Source organism: Oryzias latipes, chromosome 1, assembly GCF_053564925.1.
Source record: "Oryzias latipes strain Hd-rR chromosome 1, Olatipes_Hd-rR_3.1".
NCBI lineage: Eukaryota > Metazoa > Chordata > Actinopteri > Beloniformes > Adrianichthyidae > Oryzias > Oryzias latipes.
In genome coordinates this window covers 7891768-7916296 of record NC_136237.1, presented here as the reverse complement: position 1 = coordinate 7916296, position 24529 = coordinate 7891768, and the positions used below count along the sequence as shown (strand labels likewise).

General features: G+C 39.4%; 1 protein-coding gene across 1 annotated transcript in view; it reads right to left on the bottom strand.

Annotated features, from left to right (window-relative positions):
* Positions 1-24529, bottom strand: part of helz (helicase with zinc finger) — a 57884-nt gene that overhangs the window by 18023 nt on the left and 15332 nt on the right. The window contains exons 13-21 of the mRNA XM_023960442.2: positions 20127-20253; positions 19774-19986; positions 18751-18881; positions 15871-16050; positions 11041-11142; positions 9761-9939; positions 1354-1472; positions 905-1050; positions 42-189 (exon numbers count right to left, since the gene is read on the bottom strand). Of these exons, the coding sequence (XP_023816210.1) occupies positions 42-189; positions 905-1050; positions 1354-1472; positions 9761-9939; positions 11041-11142; positions 15871-16050; positions 18751-18881; positions 19774-19986; positions 20127-20253 (1345 nt within the window). The remainder of the gene's footprint in view (positions 1-41; positions 190-904; positions 1051-1353; positions 1473-9760; positions 9940-11040; positions 11143-15870; positions 16051-18750; positions 18882-19773; positions 19987-20126; positions 20254-24529) is intronic.

The window sequence follows — 24529 nt, the reverse complement described above, 5'->3', positions numbered from 1 at the left end:
AGGAAAAACTTCTTTTCAGGACGGCGTGCTTGCAGACTCACCTCGGCGTTGTTGTAGTAGGCAGTGCTGTTCTTCTCCTGGACGTCTTCTCCTCTGGCTGTGAAGAAGGTGAGAGGATAGAAGTCTTTGTGGGAGGGTTGCTTCCCGCTTGCCATCAGCTTTCCATCATAAAATAATTCTGATGTGTAGCTATAGAGAGAAGGAAAAACAGGGGCTTGAAACCAAGACTTCAGAACCTGTACAATCAAGTTATGCAAAAAAAAAAAAAAAAAAAGTTCTGAAGAAGTTCTTACCATCTTCGGATCGATGCAGTGCAACATTTTAACCATCAAGTTTACGTTTAAGTTATACGTTATACCTCAGACTGCAGTGGTTTTACAAATTAGGTCGACTATTAACCAGTTTACTTTTTTCATTTGCATAAAAAGAGAAGACAGGGTGCGGTTTTTAATGAAGTGCATTAAAAAGTGATGATGCACACTTCGAAAGGCCATTAACCCACTTATACCATGGTCACTTTCAAAAGTAATAAATAGTAACCAGTTTTTAGTCCTTAATTCTTGTTTTTTTTCCGACTTCTTTTTGGGGCGTGCGGTTATCACTTTTTAACGCACACCCAGCAGCCAATCAGAATCAAGTATTCACCCGGAGCATGGTATAAAAATTTAACACCTCTTCACGGACTTTTAAAACGAGTGAAATGATGTCATCCACTGGAAACTCCCTGTGTTTTCATTTCTGTGGGAAACTGATCCAAATGGCTCTTTGAGTGGTACAGGTTGCCGACCCCTGGCCTACAGTAATGTTGAGGTGTCGCATACTGGCTATCACTCCAGACCTGCCCTCCCTGCTGGCTTCATCTCAATCCTTTTCACACAAAGCAGCGTGGAGAACATCCACTCACTTGATTATCGCTTCGTGGGATCGATAGTTTTCACACAGGAGGATCCGACAGGGGTATTCAGAGGGGTAGTGCTCATACAGCCGGTCCAACAGAGACACGTGCAGATTGCGCTCCCGTGCAAACTCGCTGTACACAAATGGACTGAGCTGCAAAATTAAGGGGAAAAGTGAGAGAGATTAAGAAACATCCTTCAGTTTTCTACAGTACTAATAATCAGAAGAGAAGCATGACAGCAGCGGAGAAACAAACTGCACACAGCTTCAGCTGAAAAACATGAACATTGAAATAATTAAAAAATGTCTTCGTTAAAAGAAAGTACAGTTTAATTAAACGGATTTCTAAACGGGCAGAACTATGCTTGTTCATTTAGCTTTTTCTTTTAGAACTAAAACCTGTGGCTTCCACAAAGAAAGGTTCAAACACTGTGATGCTGTTGACCCTCTACTTGCCTGCATATGGTCCCCAGCCAACACGATACGGGTTGATTTGCTAGCGAGAGCAAAAGGCATGATGGTTTCACACTCCATGGCCTGAGCTGCTTCATCCAACAGGATATGAGTGAACAATCCTGCCAAAACATTTATCATCTGTGTTACACGACGCACCAAGGGGTTAGAGATTAGCAGCTCATGTTCTACATATCAGGCTTTCTGCCGACTTTTAAAAACAATCTCTTATTTACAATATAAAATGAAGAACAGCATATGCAGTATATTTGTCTTAGCACAAAGGTGACAAACATTTTTAATAAAAATAATGCACTTTTAGACCAAATTTCTTTATGGAAAGTTTCATTTTCAGGAGGTTCAATATTTTAAAACATTCCAATTTTTAAATTTCAGTACTTAAGTATTTTATCGTTTACAATCCCATATAAACATAAATTAGCTTCTGAGAAATCAGTTTACCAGAACCGAAAATATCCGGTTTCTCTCTCTAAACTGGTTTTGTGGAAAATCAGAGAGGAGTTGAACAGTAACCCAACAGATTTGAAAAAGCACAAATGGTGCTTGGCAGCGTGAGTGGGGGGGATAAAACGGCATGGCAAATGAGCGGTGGAGGAGGGAGAAACAGCGATCAGCCTTTAAAGCTACACCAGTTCCACGGGAAAGCAGGAGCAGGAACGCAAAGCTACAGTTCAATGCCAAATAAACACGCGGGCCGTCAACAAACAATGAAAGCATGTCAAGCCAAAAGAGGGGAGTGGAGGTCTGAATAAAAACCACCTGTTTTTAAGAAGATCTTCATTTAAGATGAATAGTGAGAGCTTTTCAAATTCAAATAAAGAAAGAAATCCTCCTCCAAAGCAATCCTGGTCTGTCCAAAAAATTATAATTATTACAAATGACACAGTGATGTTTCAGCACAACACTGGCTGTGTAATGTCACAAAGACACTGCTAATAAAGTTTCATTATCTATATCATTATATTTAGAAAATACGTTTTTTATGGAAAAAAAAAACATTTCAATCATCAGTTATACATTCGTACAAAGACGTATCAAACTTAGGATAATTGACCTTAAAATTAAATATTGATTGAAAGGTTGTGGAAGGAAGTGAATTTATATAATCCCACCCCTGTTCTACCGTAACCATTCTGTTATTTCGCTCCTTATGGGTGACTTTCATGACTTCTACCTGGAGTCGACCTCGGCAGTGTGTCTGCGGTTCGCCCACCAATACAAACAACATCGGAACTTTTGCAAAGATGGTTGTGCATACTGTGCAAATAGAAGGAAAGCGTTTTTGCAGATCACTGTCCAATGACATCACTTTCTCCAAATCAACTGTTTTTAATTTCATTTTCTGGTTGCTGCTGTAGGTCCAGCAGGTTTGTCGTCCAGTTCTGTCTGGATCCTGTTAGAAATAGTCACATCTCGCTGCTTTATGAGCCAAACGCTCTACAGAAAGGGTACAGGGCAAGGCTTCTGATGCCGTGTGTGCTTCTGTATCTCACAGAACAAGCTTTGGTTTTTTCTGGTTCGCTGAATAAGCTCCTCTCTGCTAGATGCCTTTTTCACGCCTGCGCCTTGCGAGAAACCGGCGGGCTAACCCTTCTCCGAACAACAAAAGCTTTTAAAACAACTAATCTGAATTCATCGATTAAATCGATCTATTGTCCAGCCCAAGAAATAAAAAACTGCAGGACTGGCCGTCTAGTCTTTAGACAAAAACAGCAGGAAACGCTGGATTATCTGGAATAAAGTGAGAGTCTGGAATTGAGCTACTAAACTGCTTAAGTTTTGACATCAAACAAATAGTGCCTAATTAAAAAAGATTGGCATAATAGAAACTGAGTTGATGTAATGTCTAACAGAAGAAAACTTGCTTCAGCACAACTACTTTTAACTCCAGTTCACATGAACACAAAATGGCACAACAAATTACTGATGAGTAATTACAAGTCAGAGGCGTGACAGCAGTGATACGATGAGGCGCTACAGAAGACAAAAAGCTGGTCTTAGGAGCAAAGAGCTGGCAGTGACATCGAAAGAAAATAATGCTTTATGTGGGGCAAAGCTGCCTGCTTTAGAGAACGTATCTCTAAACCAAATGATCTTTTTGTTACTCCTGTCTGATGTTGCCTAATAATGTACAATTTGGTGCATTGAACAAAAAGGACAGATAGGAGGTACAGGATTGCAAACCCAATGTAGGCTAAAACATTCATTTAAAAAAACGTATTTATTAAAAGAAAACACCTCACAAGTTTTGATTTTTACAAAGTGGGGCCAAATAAATTTTGTCGGCCACCATTTGTGCACGTTCTCCCACTTAATAGAATGAGAGAGGCCTGTAATTTGCATCATAGGTTTACCTCAACTATAAGAGGCAAAATGAGAAATCCCCAGGTCTGAATTTACAGAATTTATTTGTAAATTAAGGTGGAAAATAAGCATTTGGTCACCAACAAACAAGTGAAATTTGTGTCTCTCACAGACCTGTAACGTCTTCTGTAAGAGGATCCTCTGTCCTCCATCCATTACCTGCATTAATACCTGTTATCTATATAACAGACACCTGTCCACAACCTCAAACAGTTACACTCCAAACTCCACTATGGCCAAGACCAAAGAGCTGTCTAAGGACACCAGAAACTAAAGTAGCTTAGTTTGCTGCACAAATGTGGCTGGAGTTTACAATACTTTACGGGGTTAAATAAGAAACTTTATTTACTTTCTTGCTGACGAGAATTATCACGGCTCATGTATGCAGCGTGCAAACGCCATCACCAGACGCGGTTACGTGTGCAAAATGTTTTGATCGGATCAAAGATCGGATCAGAATTCAGCTGCATACAAGGGCCCAGAAAAACTTTTTCAGATTATAACAAACGTTCACATGGGCCACACTTTCGGTCGGAATAAATCATTTGGGCAAGTGCAGTGATGTATAAATATCAGAAGAGGAAATGAGTCCCGCTGTAAACAAGCCGGTAATATAAAAGGTGATCTTCTAAACGTGCCTTTATTATTGTTATTATGAAGCGCCTGTTCGCTCATCATTTTATTTATTTATTTATTTATTTATTTATTTATTTTTTAATATTGTTTTTATTTTAATTTTTGGTACATTATCAACCATAATCACAAGCTTTACATCCAATTTGTATATGTGAACTAAAATAGAATAAACAAAATAGAACAGAGAAAAAAAACTAAACAATAACAAGAAGAACAAAAAACAGATCAACCTCTATTTATCAGGAAATTAAAGAAAAGCCATCTTTTGATACATTTTTCAAATACAAATGCATTTTTTTTTTTTTTTTAAATACTGAAGGTTTACAGAGTATTCTTAGTTAGTCTTGGTCATCCACAGATCCATTCTCCAAATTAAGACTCCTCACAAAAATTTTTAGAGGACCCCACATTTCTGCAAACAGTTCCAACTTTCCTTTCCTAATACATGTAATCCTTTCTAATGGAAAAACTACGAGCATCTGTTTCACCCAGTGAGTCAATTTGGGCCTACAGGTTCTTCTCCAAAACATTGCAATGGTTCTTTTTGCTTGTAAAAAACACATGTCAATCATAATTTGTTCGCTTTTACTAAACTTGGGATTTGAAGGATATATACCTAGAATAAACATAACAGGATTTGTTGGAACAGTTTTTGAAACAATCATCTCCACTGCTTTTCTAACCTCCTCCCAAAAAAGACTTATCTCAGGGAATTGCCACATGCAGTGGAAGAGAGTTCCTTTAGCCTCAGCACACTTACAACAGATATCGGGAATATTACTGTTATATCGGTTCAGTTGCGCTGGTGTTATATATGTTCTCATAAGCCACTTGTATTGCAGAACCCTAAGCCGAGTACTGATTATCTGTTTGGGAACTTTGCTACAAGCTAACTCCCAATCTTCCTTTGACAAGGTTGTTTTGAGATCCTCATTCCAGGCACTAAATTTAAAATCAGAGTTTTCCTTAGAGTTGGACAACAAAAGATCATAAAATTCTGATATGGCACCTTTATTCCGACTATTTTTAGAAAGCATTCTTTCAAGTGATGTTTTTTTTTGCTTAGTTAATTGATTACCCTGCCTTTCTCTAATAAAACTCCGTAACTGAAGGAATTTAAAGAAACATTTCCTATCAATGTTATACTTGCATGTCAGTTCGTCAAAGGACATTAGTGATTCTGAATTTGGTAAATATAGATCCTGTATTGATTTTATTCCTCTCGAAGACCAGTCTTGAAAGATAATATCTGCCCTCCCTGGGATAAAATACTGGTTTCCCCAAATTGGGGTGTACAAAGATAAGTTATTAGTTTCATTAGTATGCTTGTATACCCTAGACCAGATTTTTATCATGTATTTAACAATTGGATTTGTAGTTTTCTTAATCAAATTAAAAATCGTATCTGAATAAAGATAATATGGCAGTGGTAAATCTAGACCAACAGATTCCATTTCTTTCCACTGGGGGGCATCAATAATTTCAAAATAAAATTTTATTGATCTTAATTGTGTAGCCCAATGATACCAAATTATATTTGGACATTTTAACCCGCCCTGGTTATATGGCAGTTGCATCATGGATAACCGAATTCGTGCTTTATCATTTTTCCAAATAAATGCAAGAAATTGTTTTTTGATTTTTGAAAAGAAATCATCAGGTGGGGGCAATGGTAAATTCTGAAACACGTACAACATTTTGGGGAGAATATTCATTTTTATAGCATTAATTCTTCCCATCAAGGAGAGAGGTAAGGACATCCACCTATCAACAGACACTGTAGTTTCATTTATCAAAGATTCATAGTTAACCCTAACAACGTCGTTTAGTTTACGTCTGATTTCTATACCTAAATATGTAAAATGATCCACAAGTTTGAATGATAAAGACCGCGAGTTAGGATTGCTAGCTTGTTTTTCATCAAGTAGTAGAATGGCGGATTTTGTATTATTGACTGTATAACCAGAGATCTTGCCAAAGTTTTCTATCAATTTTAAGATAATTGGAAATCATTTTATTTTTAATCCGTGTGGTCAGTGCTTTTTCTGTAGCGGAACAGAGCCGGAAGAAGGGCTAAGAGAGGCTAACACGCGCCAACAACATTTAGCCATGGATGAACATAAAATCCATGCGGGAAATGCCCTAATCTGCATCTTGGCTGCACATAAATATGTGGAATAATTTCAAGCTGTTGCTCCTCGTTTTTGGAACTCCCTCCCATTGTCGTTGCGTCAGATTGACTCCGTTGAGTGTTCTAAATTTCAGGTCAAGACGTTTTTATTTAGGAGAGCTTTTAGTTGATTTAGTCCTAGTTTTACCACGTTTTACTGTGTTTTGTTTTATTATTATTATTATTGTATTTTATCACTTTTTTGTGTGTTGATATGATTTTATGCTCTTTGTAAAGCACTTTGTGACTTGCTCTGGGAAAAGTGCTATAGAAATAAAGATATTCTATTCTAATAACATCAGCCTTTATTTTGTCGGGACATGACAGGAAACACAAATCCACGTTGATTGTTTGACGGTTTCTAAGCAGTGAGCAACATTTCTGCTTTGAAAGGCTCACACACCGCCCCAAAGCCACTTCCCTGCTTGGGGACTCAGTTCTACCGGGAGACCTGGTTCTCCTGAGTTCGGCAGCTCGTTCACATAGAGCTGCAGGACGGATCGCAGTCTGAAGCCTCCCACACGTGACAAAGCATCCTCCCCTCCCCTCAAACACAAAGCTCCAAGTCCGGCTGCTCTGCTCAGAGACACTGCTCGCTCGGTCCACCGGCAGCCGCGCCCAGACCGTGCAGGGTCCGGACGGCGTCGGGGGCACAAAGCGCTCCTCCCCAGCACCCTCTCCCTTGGGAGAGGAGCCCGCGGGGCGAGGGCGGAGCGCAGAGGCGTCTGCGGAGCAGCCGGTCAGTCCTGTTTGAGCTCCAAAGCTTTCTCTCAGCGAAACACCGTCTATGAATGACGTTAAACAAGAGCAGCAGTGACACACGATCGGAATGAACCGTTTACATGATCAACGATCGGATCAAAAATCGGCATAACCCACCTATCTCAATCGGAAAGACATTTTGATCCGAACGAGTCTGATCGGGGCAGAGTATTCCAATCGGCGTGTTTACATGACGCCTTTTCCTTCCGATCAGGCGTTCATTCCAATTACCTTTGTCCATGTAAACACCACTTCTGACTTTACCAGTCAGGACTTACTAATATCAAAGTTGAAAAAAACAAACGTTTTCTTTGATGATGCAGATAATTACTAATGAAGTCGTTTCACGAGGTTGTAAAATAACTTATTTGTGGGTTAATTAAAGCTAGAAAAGCAAATACAATTGTTAATTCTTTGTTTAAGGCAAACCAATTTAGCTTTTAAGAAAGAATTATTTCTGCAATTTAGCAGAAAGTCTGCGAATTGGATGCCGTATGATCTTTAGAGCAGTTTATAGGGAACACGCCCCGTAGGTGTGGTCTGGTGAAGCCTCTCACTCATTCATTTCTTCACCCATCTTTTTAAACAATCATTTCTGTATCTCACTGTCGTGTGTGTATAATGTCTCTTGTATTATCAGACGAGCTTACTCTTAGACTAATACTGCGTTCAAACCGAACCTGATTCATGGGGGAAATTCACATACAGCAAAAACATATTTTTTGCTATTGTGCTGTTTTCGCTTTATTTATGGTAGGGTTGTGCCGATGGACGATACTATCGTCCATCGGGATGGGTGAGTGACATCCCAATGGAGAGACTCCATAGTGATGCCACGCCCCCGCCACGTTGCGAGTAGACACCATAAGCCGCGGTTACATGTGCAAAATATCTTGATGGGATCAATGGTCGGGTCAGAATCCAACCGTGTAGATGGGCCCAGAAAAATGTTTTCAGAATATAACAAACGTTCAATAAGGTCACACTTTCGGTCGGAATAAATCATTCGCAGATGCGCAGTAGGGTTTGACAAACCGGAAGAGGGTTTAACTTCCGCCGAGCGGCTATTTTTTCCGCCAAACTTTATTGAATGTAACAATTCAATACAAAACAATGTTAAACAGCGCCGACCGGCTATATACATTGACATGTCAGCTCGGTAATATACGAGACGATCTTCTAAACGTGCTTTTAATAATGTTACGGTTATTATGAAACACCTGTTCACTCATCATTTGAATTTTAATCCGTGTGGTCAGTGCTTTTTCTGAACGGAGCCGGAAAGAAGCCAGGATTAGCAGTATGCTAACACGGGCTAACAACATTAGCTTTGGGTGGCGCTGCATCCTGGCCGGACGTAAACATGTGGTAATAACATCAGCCTTTATTTAGTCGGGACACGACTGGAAACACAAATCCACGTGATTGTTTGAACGGTTTCTAAGGACTGAGCGACATTTCTGCTTTGAAGCTTTCACCCCTGTGAGTGCTGACGATCTGAGCTCTATTTTGTTTGTTACTTTTTTTGTTAAAGTCACTTCCCCCAGTTTATACTGGATCATCGCAGATGAGTCATTAGTTGGGAAATAAAATAAATAAAGTAATTAGGTAAAATAACGAATAGCAATTATATAAGAACGAAACATTTAAAAATAGCCCCCCCCCTACACACACACACACAATATCATAGTCCATCCCGATGGTTGACAGCAAACATCGTCAACGGCCAATTTAGGGGACATCGCCCAACCCTAATTTATGGTCAACTTTGATCATTTTTTTATTCAAGTTTTTTTGTTGTTGCCATAAATGACCCTTTAAGTTTCCTTTTCATTCAGCAATAGAGCATTCATCCCTACATTTTCTTCTGGAAAAGCAGCTCCTTCTGGTTATATTTATGCTACAACAAAAGTTTGACAAAATTAATTGTTTTCTTAAGTTTTGAGATTTTTTATTAGAAATATGAATCACTTATGATAAAAGATGTTCAATAGCTCTGAAGATCCTAAAGCTGAAGTCACGGAATATTCTCGCACAATAGTAAATAACCTGCTTGCTTGTTTCTAAGCAGAGAAGTGCATTGTTTCATGATAAAAGAAGGTGAATAAATATAACCTGGATATATTTATTAGTTTGCTCATTCTTATATTGTGTAACAAAAGCATCCCATCGGGACTCTGTTTCGGCGCTAAGGCTTACCAGCATCACTTTGTATTACTCATCCATAAAAATTGCAAAAAGTGAGCTGGTTTGGTTTGGAGTATGAGATAAAACATGGAACCCTAACTGTTAAAACGTAACATTACAAAAATCAGTGTTTGGTATTTTTGTGGTTCAAATTAGTACTGAGGGAATTTTAATAGAATGTAAAACAGAATGTTTACCTAGATAGTCACTTACAAATCTCCACACTTGGGTTGTTTACGACAACACACAGTGATCCTTTCCAGGACTTACCAGGGTCCAAGTCAAGCTGGCAGAGGTACTGGGAGGTGCTGAGGGTGACCACAACAATGCGGTGCCTGAGGATGTCCTCCCTTGTGGGCATCTGGAAAGTGACCTGTGTGCTGGAAATGAGACAGTACTGCTGGACCAGCGGGTGGACCGTCTTCACCCAGCGGTTCCTGAAGTATACCCTGGAGGGATCAAGGAGAAGCACAAAGATGAAACGGAGGAATCCCCTCCAGAAAATGACTAAAGGCAACACAGAACAACTAAATTTAATTGATCTAACTGCCGGATCTAAAGAGCTGCTCAACTTACCGAATCACAGCCAGGCCACTGACCACTACAAGTCATTTGTGGACATTTTTCTCTGGCTTGTATTTGACGACAGAATCGCAAGCTAGATAATGCAGAATTGCCTCCCTGTTTGGCAATATCTGGGGTTACTGAGGTGTGATTACAAGTCATGATACAAAGCAGAAAATGTTGAGATTTGCGTCTGTGTGTTACCTCAAAGCAGTGATGTGTGATGAGGGTCATGGTCAGTGAGACACTGAGTCATTTAAAAACAAATTCTCTATTCAACTGGCAGTAGGCCATTTGAATATCAGCCTCGTTTTTACATTATTGACTTGTTTGTTGTCTTGCTCACACACTTGCCTTGCATGTGCACACACACACACACATACATGTTCCTCTAGTACAGCAATAGATGACAGAGCAAATTGGACCTGCACTGTGTGTTTTCAATTCAGTTTTAACTTAAACTTTAAAAAATTACATGGTGCCGTACAACACAATTAAGAGCAGTTTTCAGTCACTAAAACTCTCAACTGAAAGAAGAAAATAATTCTTGAAGGTCTAAACTCTGTTTAGAAATTCTTGTTTTGTTTTTTCTGCTTAGTAAATGGCATATACTTGATTGAGCTCTTCTAACTTCTTCGAGGTTGATCATGCATTGTAGTCCCAACTTTTTTTGTGTATAAAGTCTGTCCTTCGTTCTTTGACTTTGTGGTAAAAAGTTTTTCTTTTAAGTTTTGAAGCTCTCTAAAGTGTCAGGGAGATGACGAAGAACAAATTGTCCTGGAACTCCCTTTTTGTGATAAAACAATAAGCTAACCTATGCGAATGTGTAGCAGAGACCCGTCTGCCCAACCATAGAAACCTTCTCTGCAGCTTCTTAACCATTTTTACCCAAAATAAATCACATATGAATGATGTTTGGCAGAATGCTGGAAAGCACAAAGGTGCACTTGACCCATTGCTGTTCTGGGGAAAGTATATTACTATACCTGAGAGGTCTGGCATGCGCATTGCCTGCTTCAACATAAGGATGAAGGTAGTCCTTGATATAAAGGTCAGCCGCACTGTTGGAATGAGTGCAGATCAAAACCCTGCAGAAAGAAAGAACAAAAATAGTGACATTGTTGTGCGATGGTGAGTTGTAAATAGACTTCAGGTCTCAGGTAAATCCTCACAATTCTGCAATAACAAGTCAAAGTAATGTTTTAGTTTTCCTGAAAAAATAGATTTGAAAGTTTATTCTAAATGTTCAAGTAAAGGGAAATAAGGAAATGACTCTGTGACTGGGGGGTTGCTCTGAAAAACCCAGAAAGTTGTCAACAAACAGAAGAATTTACTCAATGAGTGGAATGAATGAACTACCAGGAGACATCTTCAGAGTGCTCAATGTCCCACATGTATTCTCAGGACTCACACAGGCCAGAATACAGCATGGGATGCTCATCCCTCTGTCTGTTCAACATACCGGTACATTCTTTTTTTCCTGGAGTCCACCAACACCCTTTATTTGGGGGCATTTCAGCACTATTCCAAGGTGAAATACTGGGCTAAACACACCAGAAAATAACGAAAAATGCATCCCAGCATAAATATGAAACGGCCATGGTCTCAACAGAAACAAAAACACAAAAAGCATCTAGAAAAAACGGCAAGTTAGTCTGTTTCAGCTTTTCTTCTTCCTCTCATGGTTTAGTAATAAATTCATTACAGACCAATTAGGACATTCTTTTTTTTTTTTTTTGGGGGGGGGGGGTAATCTTTACTTTTAATCTATAACTATTATCCACTAATTCCTGATGAGCAAACATTTAAGGAGGAAGTGGAGGCCTGACTGGGTCGGATTGTTACTTTAGTAAAGTTCGTACATTTCTGATAAAGGAAACCTCAAAAGGGGATTATCCCACTTGTATCATGGGCACTTACAAAAGAAAGAAATATATATAAGTTGTTTTTCACCAAAAAGGGATCTTTTTAGAGGGGATAGTTAACCTCTCCCCACTTGGTTTTGTTCAGTCACAACTAAGAAACAAAGCCTTAAGTTGAAATTGTTCAACTCCTCCGGTGTCCCCTCCTTGTGTCTAACCTCCACCTTCCAAAATCATCGGCTGCTCTCTGCCCAACCTTTACCACTCTCACTGCCTAAATAAAGCCCATAACATTGCCAAAGGCAGATCCACTCTGGACACCGCCTCTTGGACCGGTTGCCCTCTGGGAGGCGATACGGGTCAATATGAAGAAAAACAAAAAGGCTAAGAGACAGCTTCTATCCTAGAGCTGTCTCAGCCCTGAGTGCAGACAGCACATAGCACTGTATTTCTAAATGTTTTACAATTTACCTCTTATATGTGTTGTTTTCTTTCCTTTTTCCTAGCATTCTTTGCACAAGGAAGCTGCCGCTAAATTACGTTGTATTCTGTCCAATGACAATAAAGCTTTTCTATTCTATTCTATTCTTTACTTTTTCTGCCGCATCCAAATCTTCAAAATGATCAAATTCACCAAACTGGCTAAATGAAACTATAAAATCACATCCCATTTCTACTGTCTTGCTGTTGTGATAAACTGTGGAACAAGGGATGTCAACTATGCATTATGATATTAATAAAACGTTTGTGGTTAATATTTTAGGATTGCTCAGAAGTATTCCTACAGTTTTTGCTGCGTTAAATCTGGAACCTGATGTTTTGCTTTTTTTAATAGATTGAGATAGAAAAAAAAAAGTACCTTTTGGCGGAAGTCTGTTATATTAGGAAAGCTTCATAAGCCACTTTTTTAGTAGTTGTTGGCCTGCGTCGGTCCGTGTTGACCATGGATGACGTATCCTAGCTCTCGTCTCGGTTCATGGATTGTCTGGGAATCCCGTCCCTGCCTGGGGCTTTTCTCGAGGCAAGTTTATCAACAGCCTTGCTGAGTAGTATCAGTAGTATTCACTGGGCCACAGTGTCATTAGTTTAAATGAAAATACCTCAAAATGAGGTTTTTACAGCAATAATTAAATTTAAAAAACAGATTAGATCAATTAATTACAGGTCATGGTTAATTCATAATCCCAAAAAACGAATCGTGTGACTGCGCTAATATTCAGTTTTTGTTTACTTCACAGCCATTTTGGTTTCGGTGTACCCCGAAATGCCCTTGTAAGCACATCTGTGATTGGTTGATACTTAAGCAAGGCAGCAGTCTCAGAGAAAGATCCTCGTTATGTTACTGGATTCATGGCTGAAAAGGCCAGAAAAACCGCCTCGCTGGGAGGTTCTGATAGTACGGTGAATATTAAACATCTACAGTCAATAGTGCTTTCTTCTTTCAAGTTGCTATTGATGTGGTGGCCATAAAAATTTTAGCTAAGTTCTCTGCAGCTTTTGGTCACATTTCTGCATAAATTACAAAACATCAATAGATCAGGAGGAACGGGGAGAGGATCCCTCCATGAACCGGTTCCTCTCTGCTCTGCCTTTTTCATGTAGCACTGAGTTTTTGTGAAAGATCATTACTGATTAACTGCAATTCAAATTGTTTTGTTGAATACATCAAACTGACACTCTTGCCATTTTTGTAGTAGTTGAACTCAATGTGGAAAGAGCACTTGTTAGTAAAGTACTAAGTAAACTTATTTGAATGTTACACATAGGTTTACTTTACAAATATTGGTCCTTCAGGGGCTTCTCCAATCATTGTTAGCAGTGATAGAGTAGAAGTTCAGTTTCTATTACTTTTTAATCTGCTGAAATAATCCCCAGGTGCCTGGAAAATGCAATAATTTTCAAATTTTCTTCCTGACAGAGAATCCCAAACCCCCCCCCCCTGTGGCAACGCCTCGTGTCTTCAGCTACTGAAATGTGCCAGGTGGTGGTCGCCTCCCCCTTCCTCCTCCGCAGCCTCCTATTAAGAAAACTTTTGAGTTCCCCGTTCATCCCAGTGACATATGTATGTTTTATTTCAGAAATGACAATTATGACCAGAGAATAGCAATATTTTAGGAGACTACCTTCCTTATCTTGGCTTTTAGGACATGTATAATGCACCTGCAGAGATGTTAACTGCATGAAACTAAAAATAAATTTTACAATGTCACGAGTTTTCTGGGACTTACATTTTTCTTTAACATGACATGTAAACCCATGCTCTCTTTTTATGACAGTAAAATCTTGTGTTAGGGGACAGAAAGTACTGCATCCATTTTTTATAAAGACCAGGGAGCCGTTGACATGCTGGTGCCACGCTGAGTTGCATCCATTATGTAAAACTTCAGAATTTCCTGTGGGTATCTGTACGTATTTAGGAAACACACTAATGAGGGGGGAAAAAAGTCCGTCCAGGAAAACCTTGCAATACCTTACTATGACAGAAAACCCTTTGGAAGGTTGAAGTAAAATCATTTGGCAGAATGTGTAATAGCTTGTACTGACCTCCATTACAGAGCAGGAAATGAACTGATGTCCAAATGACCACCACCCAGAGTGAAGGTAAATGCGGGCCACAAATCATACAAATACCACACAAAAAAGGCTTAAAACACACAAGCCAACAAACTATTTCTGTGTTTTCTCACCGATTAATATCATGCTGAAGGTCAAAACTGATGGGGGACAGTCCAGCTTACATGCTGCGTATGATGGGGAATTGAATCCGTTTGTTTCAACACATTTAACTACTATTCAAAATGGAAATATTTAAATCAAACAGGACTTTATCAAGGCCAACCTTGATGGTATTGTAAACCAGATAGAATAAAATAAAAAGTGTTAGCTTTGCCTTAGCTTCTACGTATGTTGACATCACATTTAGAAGTTTATCGTCCATTTATCCAAATTCTAAACTGAAGTAATCAGATGTGGAAAGCATTTTTCTCAGCACGTCCATAATGGAATGCGTGGTACCCGTGTGTGCCGAACCATGGCTAGTGATCTGTTTGCATCACGGATGCTCCACAAAAAGGCGGACTATTTGTTACATGGTGCAGCGCCTTGTCATGGTAAGGTGACAAGGCGCCGCACCACCGCTGCAGTCAAGATTCGGCGACATATATATGCTGATCGTCCCGATGGGTTGAATAAAGCATCAGTTCAGAGAGAAAGTTCACCTCTTACCGCTTGTTTTTGTCCAGATGATGAAGCTAAAGGTTGTTTTGAAGATGCCGGCGCAGTGATACAGAATATTTAAGATAGGTGACCGGAACTTCTTTTTTTTGGGAGTGTGCGTTATCATTTTTTAATGCACACCCAGCAGCCAATCAGAATAGAGTATTCACCCGGATCATGATTTAATGAATTTGATTGTTTTGCGTAACTCGTAGGTAAACAAGTAGCTTACTATAGACAGGACTTAAAAGACCCCGTTTTCTTCAAAATTGCCTTTATGAAGATAAACTTTCTTTTTACTTCCAGACAGCCTTACATAATTAACAGCTGTTTCTCCCAACATAAGCTGCTCTATGGCTTCACTGCAATCTGGAAACCAGATCAACTTAAATTCATTAAAAAATATATATTAACTACTTAGCTATCCAAGGCACGTTAATGATGGGAGTGGGCTAATCCGGAACTCGCTGAACTTTTAGTTCCAATGATTTTTGATCTTCACTGGTGTCCATGCCAGACATGAGAGGGATGACACACCAATATATGGGTGGGGTCATCTGGACCCCACAAGATGGCACAAGGGTTAATTAGTTAGTTGTTTTTGTTATGCTCAAGTTGCCTTTGTACCATATTATAGTTTAAGACATGATTCCAAAACTGTTGCAATCCACAGATTTTCTCGCCACCACTTGGCACTAATCAAAGATTCAAGAGAAAGACAAGGACACACAAACCGACCTGCTGTTGTCTTGGCGAAGGATGTGCTTGACAGCCTGTGCCAGAGTGAAGGTCTTGCCGGTACCGTAGGGTCCAATGATGAGGATAGGGGGCAGGGAGATGGAGATAGGTGTTGTGATGGCCAGGATGGCTTCTTTTTGCTTGGCATTGAGACGGGGATCGAGCTGCTCATCCCACTGTCTGCAGGCATGAAAAGAATGGACACATGGTTATTGGATTCACTGGCCTGCTGGGACAGTGGCCATCTTCAGACTGTGTGGGGGCTGTTCTACGGTCATATCAAACACAGCCTGCTGGCTCTCAGCATCGGGAGTTTTACTGGGGAGGGGTTGAAAAGTTAAATTCACCTACACTGTGACAACCTGTGTCATTTTAAAGAGTTTCAACTATTACAATCATAAATTATAGCTTGTCTTGTAAATGTCTGTTCATGCTGTATAAGTATAAAGCTTTGCATGTTCAAGAACGTACTGTACGCGGTTTTATGAACGCCCATGCAGTCAGTGGTGTTCACACTGGACAAACACGGAGCAGCAGGAAGGGGCTTCTTCTTCCTTTTGTTTTGTGATTGTTTCTTAGCATGTCCACCACCTACAGTTAGAAGAGTCTTGGTGTGAAATGTCAAAAGGGTGCAAATCTCACAAATCTTTCTTCAGACTTCTTTCACAGCTCTTTTCCAAAATATGAAAGACTTAGAGTCCTATAATTCTGGCTTGGCACATACCACAATTATAACTTCCTCCTGAATGATGAACCGATGTTTCTCTTCCGTGTTTTAAAACCGATGCCACCCATGCGACCCTACCAAATCCAACTCTGCAATTGGTCAAAGTTCTGCTGTTTGAGCAGTCAGCGGACGTTCAATTAATGCCCGGTTTGCATGTAAAGCCAGAGAAGAGACTTAAAAATGTCCGCAGCGACACAGAAGGGAGACTTTTGAGTGCGGAAGCCCAAGATGCGGGTTTACAAAGAGCTTTTATTCAAAGTGGCTGCTTGAACGCCAGTTGCTGAGGCTAGCGTGAATGTAGCTTCATGGTAAGGTGGGACTTATGTGATTTAAAAAAAAATCAAGATCGGCTCATATATTCATTATTTTCCCAGTAACAAATGGTTGCCCAGCGGTTGCTTACCACTAGATGGCACTGTAGGTGGATCAGTATTTCCTACTTACAGCAAGGCGGAAGACGAAGCGCCGTCCGAAACAAAATGGAGAATCTTATTTTTCTCCTCCTGAACTTTGATATTTTTCTTATTTGTATCGAGACATTATTATTTTTGCTTCTAATATTTAACAGAGTTACGGATACACTGAAGTAGCGCTGAAAGCATAGTCATTCAGATGCATTCAAAGTAGAGGGTAAAGATCGCTGTAGAAAAAAAGATTGAATGATCTTGTGAACCCAGACATGGAGACGTGCTTATCGATGCTTTTGTAGAGCTCCTCTAAAGAAATAAATCTGATCTCTCATCGTCATCCATGTCTTCTGTGCATTGTAAATAAATAAATAAATAAGACATAAAGCCAATGCTTACATGTAGCAATGAGGCTAAATAATTGACGGTATCTTCTCCCACACGTGTCTGGAGTGTAAGGTTTTTGAATACATTTTTGGACAAGCATTTGACGTGCGTTAAAAGGAAAAGCGAACGCAAATTTGGGACGTGAATCTGTTGTTGTTGTTTGGGCAGATTCGTTCAGAAGCCTTGCACTTTCCTCCCAAAAGTGCAACTTATACTCCGGAAAATAAAGGCATTTAGCCCAGACGATTATGTCAGACAGGTTTGAATGGGTTGCATCAAAACTCAGATGATGCACAACAATGCAGCTATAGTGAGCAGTGAACATCTCCTCTGCTTTCATCTTAAAAAAGAAAAACAACAAACTACACCTACATGAACTCATTCATTTTTCATCAACACCGGACAAATTATTAGTTATATATAAGCTTGACATCTTTAAAAAAAAAAAGGTTTATAGGGGTGCATTTACTCATAAATAGTGTGTTGCTTCTAAAACTTTTAACTAATAAATCATCGATGATGCTGGCTCCTAGATTTGTATTATAAAGTATCTAGTGGTCTTTTAATTATGATTATGCCACTTTTAGCCAAAACAAACAAAGCTTGTGGTTTTGTGGGGCATAGTTTCTGCAGAGCAGCGAGAGTTGATCAGAAATTTCCCTCTAAATTGTGGGTGGGGCTGCTGCGAAGAGCAATACTGCCTTCACTTCCCATCAACCTTTTGTTTACACTCTCTCCCACTAGCTTACAGCCCCTCGTAACCTCAATCTAACATTGGCGGTGCAACAAAACTGGCGAGCAGCGTCGGAGCCATCCAGCCATAAAACTTTAAGCCAGATCCCGGCTCAAATGAGGAAAACAAAGACGTACCGGTACATGGATCTAGTCGTCAGCAAGTGGATGCATCTGAATGGAGCAAAGAGGGAGGCTTGTAGTTTCTATTTAACAACTACAAGCATTTTCAAATCACATTTTTCTTCTGCTCCTGATTTAGTATGATTTGAATTAAGAAATACTCAGTTTTAATCTTCATTTTCTTCATATATGTCCTCCATCATAAGAAAAATACTACCAGAACATGTTAAAAAACATAATTTTTATTGGAGTGGTTCACAAGACTTTCCTGCTTTATGTCCAAAAATGTGTGCATAGTGTGTTTAGAACTGCAAACAAAAAGTTGAACAACTTGCAGAACCAACATGTTATTTCAAACATTCTTCTTCATTTTCAAAAGAAAATATTGACTTTGAATTGATGCTGCTTATTAAAACATAAATATCGTGCTCAGAAAAATGATACACTTGCAGGTTAAGTTAAACATTTGTGTTAGTGGATGTGTGTGAGTTATAGAGCTCATACCTGTTGGGGCTCCAGGGGATGGTAGGAACCATGGTAACATCAGGGAAGAGGATGCAGTTATCTTTGATTCGATCCAGGGCATAGTGCATCTCACATAGTGGCAGTCGGTTTAGCTGAAATTGGAGCTCCACCTGAAACAAAGTTAAGAGAGGCAGCTTGTTTATTTTTCTAATCATCAACTTCCACAGTCCAGAAGATTTGCCAAATGTGTAGGACGTGTAAACAGAGAGTATACTGTCAACAGCCAGAACTGCCCAAAAATCACCTCATTTCCTATTCTGAAAGGCAACACAAGACTCACTTAGGCACCCGTCCATCTAAAATTTCTAATCAGCCAATCGCATGGCAGCAACTTAATGCATTTAGGCATGTAGAGATGGTCAAGACGGTCTGCTGCAGTTCAAAGCGAGCATCTGAATGAGGAAGAAAGGTGATTGAAGTGACTCTGAACGTGGCATGGTTGTTGGTGTCAGACGGGCTGGTCCGAGGATTTCAGAAACTGCTGATCTACTGGGATTTCCACCCACAACCATCTCTAAAGTTTACAGTGAATGGTTAGGAAAAGAGGAAATATCCAGTGAGCTGCAGTACTGTGGGCAGAAATGCCGTTTTGATGCCAGAGGTCAGAGGAGAATAGTCAGACTGGTTCCAGCTGATTGAAAGACAACAGGAACTCAAAGAACCACTGGTTCCAACCGAGGTCTGCAGAAGATCATCTCTGAACGCAACTCCATTTGAATGAATTCAATTTTCACATAACTAGTGATTTAAACTGAAGAATGGGCAGAGTTTTTATTAATAATCTATTCAAAAATAACAAAAAATTATTTGTTTTGCTAGCAAAAACTACAAAAAGTTCCCTTAGAAGAAAATCAATTCACATATTTGATGAATTGATGCTGCAATTTGAAAATAAAAGCTTATATTGATTTGGATTAACAGATTTTTTTAACCCAGTCATAATGCACATTGAAAAAACTCCTATTAATCTCCAACGTAGTGGTGATAGCAGAACAAAGGTACCTGTAATTCTCTGTCAGACTGCAGGCCCAGCTCCTCACAGCAGTTTTTGCAGATCCTAAGGAAGATGTAGTCCTTGGTCTTCTCCTCTATCACAGCTTCATAAACCCGCTCCTTCACACCCGGAGGTGGCTGGCTGCTAACTCCATCCCGGCTCAACGGTAGCAGCAAAACCGAGTTTACCTTGGTCATCACTAATCGTCCAGCCAGTGTGTCCTGGCAAAAAGGAAAAAACCACTTAATGGTCTTACCAAACGAACAATTCTTTGAGCTGGTCAAAGCACTGATCGAGGCATGAACCCCATTACGGAATAGCAGTAGGTGTACAGAAGCACCACTGCAGCTGATTTAGTTACCTCAGAAAGAGTTTCGGTGAGTTTGAAGCGTGCAAAGAGTTGTCCGTTCTGAGCATACTTGGCTCCAACAGAAATGCCAGTCAGCATGAAGCTATTGACCAGCTGAAGGTTCACTTTGATGTTAAATCTGTCAGAAAATGGGGCAAAAGAGACACAGATTCCTCATATTAAAAAGGTAGAAAACTCACATGAAAGACTGAGAAAAGCTGCCGGTGATCGTAAGCATTTCTTTTAACTGAAAGGAGGTGTAAAAACTCCTGGAAATTAGAAATTAGAAAGAAAAGGAGCCTCTACAGTGGGGCAAAAAAGTATTTAGACAGCCATGAATTGTTAAAGTTTTTCCACTTAAAAAGATGAGAGAGGCCTGTAATTTGCATACCTCAACTATGAGAGACAAACTGAGAAAAAAAAATGCAGAAAATCACATTTAAGAATTGATTTGATTTTTTTTTGGTCTCATTAATAACTCAGACCTGAGGGTAAATACAAGGAATCCCAGCTTTAATGACCCTCCTTACTGAAAATTACTGAAAATTAAAGAGTAAAGAAGTGTCAGTAAACTCCTAAATAAGATGAAAATAAACCAATAAAAAAAAAAAAAGAAATTTAAGCAACTCTTAAAAAAAGGTTCAGTTCAGGTCTGTTTAAATATAGCGGGCTTTTCAGTATGGGAAATGATGAAATGGGAAGAAATATGATAATGTTTTCCAGTGGATGATTGACAAACAAAATCATCTATTCTGCAGTAACATGTATAAACTAGTGGTGTTACACAATCGCAGCAGGCCTGTAAGTTTCTTTCTCCCTCAGATTCCCAGCAGTAGTTGGTAAAGGGGAGTGGCTGTAACTCAGTGGGCTTAGAAACCGTTTTCCAATCAGTTGGTTGGGGGTTCAAGTTCTAGGGTTGATGGTCATTGTGTCCTTGGGCAAGACACTTACCCAAGCATAAACCCTAAAGAGACCAGACCAGAACTGCTCCTTAAAAGAAAAAGTGAATGTTTCATTCTAAAAGACTTACTAGATCCATGCGTTTCATGCATAACCAGTTGCTGTATATTTGAGTTCGAGGCCGGACAACACTTCTTTCCAAATGAGAACAATAACTTTTTTTTGGATACTTGTGTAGTAATATTCGGAAGCAGAGGACGGTCTACTGTACTGTTTTTAAGCTAATTTTCTTGTGATAACTACGTCTATGTATTTTTTATCACAAGAAAAACAATTTTGCTTTAATAACGAGACAATGGAGAATAGACTGTAGCATTCCTTTCCAGCAATGCGATTTTCAGATGAAATCTGTTTTAGTTTTCTTTTTTTTTTTTCAGTTCTTAGTGGAGCTTTGCTGTCCCATGCACCACTTAGCCCCCAATTTCCCTTATTCAGCCTCTAACTGAACACTATGAGTCCGGCAACAGGTGGAATGACAGAACCTAGTGCCAACAAGCATCTCTGCCTGGTGTGTTCACTGAGCTCCGGACATTAGAACATTAGCAGAACCCCATCAGCCTCCCAGCTCGACTTACTCCACTACAAAACTTTTTTCTTTCTTTCATTTTTCTACAATCTGCAGCTAAACAAAGCAGTTTGAGAGAAAATGTTGACCACCAGAAGAACTGATTCATGTATTACTGATTCATTTATTCACGGATGAACACGGGCGGCGTTTCTGCTGATGTAGATGGTCATGAACAACGTCCAAATCAGTCATCAACATTTGAGGAGAAAGTTGGCCCGGCTGCGGCTGCAGCTGCAGCTGCGCAGGCATCTGCAGTTCAGGCAATTTCGTCGGTGACCAGATGAGGGGATCAGACCGTCTACATAGGACTGCATAACATTGGGGACTTGGTCCGGTATCATAAGAAAAGACAAAAAGGGGGGGAGGGGTTCTCGCTATAACAATATAATAGCTGCTGCTATGAGAAAATGGGAATAAATAAAATAAAAAGCAGGGCAGGACGTTCTCGGCTTCTGTAGAAAAACCGTTCCACTCTTATTAAATACAAACCTTTTTCTTGTTTTCATTTTATTCTTTCATTCTAATTCATACAGCGTATTCCATTACTGCTGCTGGACTGTTTTTTTTAAGTGCTGTTGTTGTTCATGTGAGTGAAAATGTTTCTTGGGTTAAAGATTTGATTGATTTTATTTCTGTTTCTATTTTCAAACCGAATAATAGTGTTACGATTGCTGTGCATGCTGCAGCATTTCCATTCATTCCACAGAACAGCTGGTTTCTTCAGTTGAGGTTTCTTTACGACTCAAACGCATCTTAATGTGAATATTGATCTCATGAAAATTTCACACGAGCAACTTTAGGGAGTGCTTCTCAACTTTAGAAATGCAGTTTGAATTAAACCTTGAGTCATTTTTATCCCCCTAAAGCTCATTTTTGTATTTAATGTTTTACTTGCCTTAAGTGAACCAATTTGTTCAATTTGAACATTTCAGTTCTGCACTTGTTGATTTAAAAAACGTATTTGCTGTTCTTCGTATTGCTTTACTTATTAATTTTTTTAATTCTCTTTTTTTCTGTACAAGTTCTCTTTGCTTTGTCAAGTTAATACACAGTCTGCAGAGTGTGTACATTAAAAAAATAATAAAACTGACTGAAAGTCTTCTCTAAAGTGTAGTACCACTTAAAGCAAAAATTCGCAGAGAGATCCTATTCGCAGAGATTCCTATGCAGAATGTGCCATGGGTATTGATTCATACAATAGATCCAATTATTTTGTTTGTAACCACGTCAAACAACATGACTCATCTAACAAAATCGGTTTAAGATTTGGTGGAAAAATTATACTGAGTATAAATTGCAGCAAACATGACTGTTACACACCTCCTGAACAACAGCGTACACACTCACTGCTGCCACGCAGAAGGCAAACAGCGGCTTCCTAAACGTGGCAAAATGGGTGAGGGAAGTGTGTGAGGTACACACCAATTCCTCTCCTCGCCTTACTAAAGTGCACGGCTCAAGTCTGACCCCTTGTGGTGACTTCCGGCTTCCTACCTAGAACTGAGTTGAAATCAAAGCAGCAGGTGAAAAGGTAGTGAACTGGGGGGGGGGGGGGGGGGTATTCCAGGAAGCAGGTTATGTTAGTTACCACAGTAAGTTTGAGGCTAAGGACGCGGATAACCTCAGCTTTCAGTTCCAGAAATGGAGGTATGTTTCAGAGTATGTCAAGTTGCCATAGCAACTCATGCTCTGAACATAACCTGGTCTGGAGCAGGTTTAGTTGAAGGTTAGTTTGTTTTCACAGAGGTGACACAGCATGATGTGTCCATTTGAAGATGATTTAGTGGATGAAGAAGCTCATATAATACTTTTTTCCACCGTGAAAGGGTGATAAGACCACATATGGATGTTGGAAAGATAAACTTTTTGCATTGATTTAACTTAATTATTTGCTTCAGTTAAGATAAATCTTTTTTTTAGTTAAGTCTGCCTAAAAATAACAGTTCAGACAGTTAACTTAATTTCATTCAAATTAATACAATTAAGTGGGTGCAACTTTGGTGCTGCTGTTAGATCGGCACCGCAAGGAATTGTGGGATACCGTTCCCTTTGCCTGTCTGGACGAATTTGGGTTTAAGTGTGGATTTTTGTCCAAATGTGTTTAGTTGTTTAGCTACTTTACTGTGTTTTGCCGAGTTATCTGTCCTGTTATGTTTAATTCTTTCTGCACCATGAGGGAGAGGGAGGAAGAGGATGATGAGTTTATTTAGTACCACTAGTGCCTTGTAATGTTACAAGAAAATAATAAAGTCAGACTCATGATAACAGAGTACAGAGGTTACACATTGCAAATCCACATTGAGTTACTCATTTTATTGTTATAAAAATGAGAAAATCTGCAGCCTCAAACTTAAACATATGAGAGTTCAAGAAGTACAATAAATTAAGATAAAAAAAACATTTACTTGAACTGGAGTAAAATGACATTTAGTTAGGGAAATATGTAAATTTGAGTTGTAAATACAATAATTGAGTTGGGCAGACGTAAAAAATTAGGTTGAATACATTTAACTCAATTACTTGTTACCAATTGAATTAATGAATTTAAGTTGGATAAGTTATATATATATATATAAATAATACAATGAAAATAGAAATAAGATCAGAAACTCGTGTGTTAACTTTGTCTCACTGCAGTTTAGTGCTCTCCTTTTTTTCCCCACCCGTTTCCATGGTGACTCCTGAAATCGTCGATCCATTGAGAATGTCTTTATGTACTTGCCGTGCACGTGCATTAACCCAGTGTTACCAAGTCGAGCGTAATTACGCCAACTCATTTCCGGTCTTTTGGAACAGACATACCCAGAGTTAGCAAGTTCAGGCGGATTTCAGCCAGAGTTCAGGGTTAAAGTCCGGGTAGTTTAAACGTGCAATTAATTAATAGATG